Raw genomic sequence first — 3469 nt, 5'->3', positions numbered from 1 at the left:
ATTGTAACCTGCCCATAACAATTATTTGAACAAATACAAAAACTTTGGTGTTTTTTGATGAGTTACTTTCATTTTTGTTTCTACTTTTCATTTAAAATAAGTTTCCATTCTCAGCAGGTTTCTAAGGTTCTTCTTCTACATATTAAAAAGTTGTTAAACATCTGAGTGGTGCACTACTGCTACTARTGGTGAGAAAGTGTATTGCACCTTATTCAAACTCAATGTGGTCCCACGGCCCAAAGTTAAGAACTGTTGTTCTTCTGAGGCACTCAAGGTGGCGCTGTGGGCCGCAGCCCACAGGTTAAGAATCTGCTGTAAAGCAAAGATGAACATCACAGATTTGTTTGTGTTGTTGGTTAAACCTTCTTTCAATGTACAACAAAAAAGGTTGCAAGTGTTGAGGCATGTTTTATGAAATCACTCCTAACTCACACTCGTGTCACTTTTTCTTTGTAGTCGTCTGCATCTGTGCCCAACGTGGACGACCCCGAGGCCTTCCCAGCCCTGGCCTAAGCTCCAGCTGGGACCCCTCAGGCCTACAGGAGCCCTCCAAGCATCTCCACTACGAGGCTTGCATGTTCCTGGATCCTTCAGCAAAGTCAAATGATGGAGAAGACTGTCATAACTTTGACACTCAACGTGAGGACTGAGTTTTATCCAATAAAAACAAAACAGGATTTAAAAAAAAAAAAGCAAAAATTAACAAAAAAAATCCCAAAAAGAAAAGGACTTCTTGCTACTCTGGAGCAGCTTGTTGGTAGAGGTTTTGTACTTTGAAACAAAGTAACAGGGATGTTTTCATACAGTATTTTTTTCAGAGATTATGCACTGTCCATTAATAGTTTTGTAATTGCTGCTTGAAAATACGCATTTTAAAAATGTAAACAAAACATTTTATTTTATTTCTTCTCTTGGCACGAGTGCTGTCGCTTCTTTCTAATCAGCACTCTGGAGCTCGGTCAGAAACGCCTCATGTGGCACAGCTTGGGCTGAAGTTACAGTTTCACCCATTTAGTTTTATGATTTTTTTATTTCAGCACTGATGTGTTTTATTTTTTTATGCAGAAGCTCAACTGGACGATCTTCATCCTAAAAATATTCACAGACTGTTTCACACTGATTGCTCATTAGGAGATGCTGTCTGTTTGCATGAATGCATAAAAAGCGACCTACATTTTTGTTTTCTGAACTAAAACGTTCGGTACATTTGGTCATTTAGGTTCAACACTGTTCATGATGCAAACATTTGATCCTGGGATGTTGGTCAAATGAATCAGTTTAAAGCTAAAAGCATCCACGTGTTCAGATTGTTCTTGATTTTATTTCCTCACATTTCATACTCAGTAAGCATTTGTAAGTCAGTCAGTGTCTTTCTTTCAGTTCAACTTCAGAGTGAAAATGAGAGGTTGTGTGTTTTTGCACAGCTGAGATGTAGCTGAAGCCCTCAGAGCCTCTCTGTTTACACACTCCATCCTTCCACAGATCTGAACTCTGCTTTCGGTTGTTTTAACGTGCTCTGTAGCCTCCATGGTGGCACCACTGCATAATCGCTCTGAAAGAAATCCAGTTGTCCGTTGTGTGGATCAACTGAAGTGCTCTGCAACTGTGTGAATCCCAGCCCTGCTATTAGACCTCTGTCGATAAATAAAGGTGGTCAACAAATTTGATTGCRCTGTCCCTTTTTATTGTTCTCTTTATTACGTGTCATGCTGCTGGTTTCAAGTGTATTTATTCTTGATGACTCAAACAGACCTAGTATTTAATTACCCTTAGCAAAAAGTATAATATGCAGGTATCCTTTAAGTCAGAGGTTCTCAAACTGGGGTCCCAGGACTCCAGTTTCCACGAGCCCTATTATGGGAGTCCTCAAAAATTTTCAGTAAATRGTTATTTTGGATTTTATTTGAAAAATGAACATGAGGAACAGTGCACTAGTAAAACAAACATACTAAACCAAACAAAAACAATATTCTCATATTTAGGGGTTAAAATGACAGCGTGGGGTTTATGAGGGGGTCCCTGGATGTTTCTCACACTTGTAAGGGGTCCTCAGACCCAAAACGTTTGAGAACCCTGCTTTAAGTATACTAATTTTACATAAATAAGAGTATATTTCCAGTTTACTTTTTATGTACTTATTTAAGATATACTTAAACAAGTTTATCTTATGCTGTACTTGTACTAAAAGTATGCTAAAAGTTCTAAGTATACTTACTTTATACTAATGTTTATATTTTTGACCAAGATAAACGTTAGTAGTACACTGAAAGTACATTTTCACACATACTAGTTTGTTTAGTATATTTCAAGATGAAACTAAAATTATACTTAGAAGAGTACTTTCAGTATACTTCTAAGTATACTTTCGTAAACCAATTGTGGGTCAATTTAGTCCTAGAAGTGTACTTGCTAGTAAACTATCAGTGTACATGGTAAAGAAAATTACACTTCGGGAAATACGCTTTTATATATAGTACTTTAATATACTAATTACATGTACTTAAAGTATACATCTTTTTGGTAAGCTTAAAAACTTAGACATAACAGTTTACTTAAAGTGTACTTTTTATAAACTTATAAAAAAGCACAAATTTAGTACAAACAAGTATTAAATCAGTATACTTTGTAGTACACTCCAAGTACATGATACTTGATATACTTATACTTAAGTATATTACAGTGAACTTCAAGTATACTCCTTTTTGCTAAGGGTAACCAGCAGATAAAGAATTACAGTAATCCAGTCTAAACGTGATAAATGCATGAATCAGTTTTTTTCGCATCATTTTTGGACAAAATATTTCTAATTTTAGTGATATTACACAGGTGGAAGAAGGTATGATTGTTTTGTTACATTTTGTCTTTAGCTTGCTAGTTGTAGTGTATTTTTATGTATTTGTATGCATTTTGGTTTTTCATAAAACAGAAAAAAAAAACTAAGCAACTGGCATCTTTTTAGGCCTGAAAATCAAAATAGGAGAGGTCATGCCCCCAGTTTACCCCCCACCCATAGTTTCATATTATTGACTTGTAATAATTATCAAGCCAAGTTATTTGTATCATGTTCTTATGTCTCCACTCTCAGGCAATCTTTAATGTCACTGATGACATGCAATAGCAAACATTTTGTTTTGTTCAGAGAAATCAAAAGTTGCACAGGATACTATTTACCATCCTTTTTATGAAGATAAGATTGAAGTAAGATGAAAGCACTCCATGTTAATACAAAAAGTAATTTGTATACATTAAATTACATGATTTTAAAATGTAATATTAGAAACAAAGCTGGTATCAATACTAAGATTTGTGGCAGGTGATGCTATTCTTTCTATTATGACAAGTCAAGTCAAACAGGTAAAATTATATTTTATCTTTCAGCCTGAGTATTAGTGTGTTCATAGCCATGAGGTGCCGTTTGTAAAGTTATACAGTCAAAAATTACCACCAATATTTTTGTTTTATTTAGACT

At 35.0% G+C, this 3469-nt stretch overlaps 1 protein-coding gene across 1 annotated transcript in view; it reads left to right on the top strand.

Moving 5' to 3' along the window:
• The window catches only part of LOC106532037 (plasminogen activator inhibitor 1 RNA-binding protein), an 18431-nt gene extending 16764 nt beyond the window's left edge, over positions 1–1667 (top strand). The window contains exon 9 of the mRNA XM_014028024.1: positions 457–1667. Coding sequence (XP_013883478.1) covers positions 457–513 — 57 coding nt within the window. The 3' untranslated portion in view covers positions 514–1667. The remainder of the gene's footprint in view (positions 1–456) is intronic.
• Positions 1668–3469: the final 1802 nt, after the last annotated feature.

Source organism: Austrofundulus limnaeus, unplaced genomic scaffold, assembly GCF_001266775.1.
Source record: "Austrofundulus limnaeus strain Quisiro unplaced genomic scaffold, Austrofundulus_limnaeus-1.0 Scaffold711, whole genome shotgun sequence".
NCBI classification, from domain to species: domain Eukaryota; kingdom Metazoa; phylum Chordata; class Actinopteri; order Cyprinodontiformes; family Rivulidae; genus Austrofundulus; species Austrofundulus limnaeus.
Note: the sequence above shows the minus strand (reverse complement) of the source record. Positions and strands in the feature narration are given on the sequence as shown.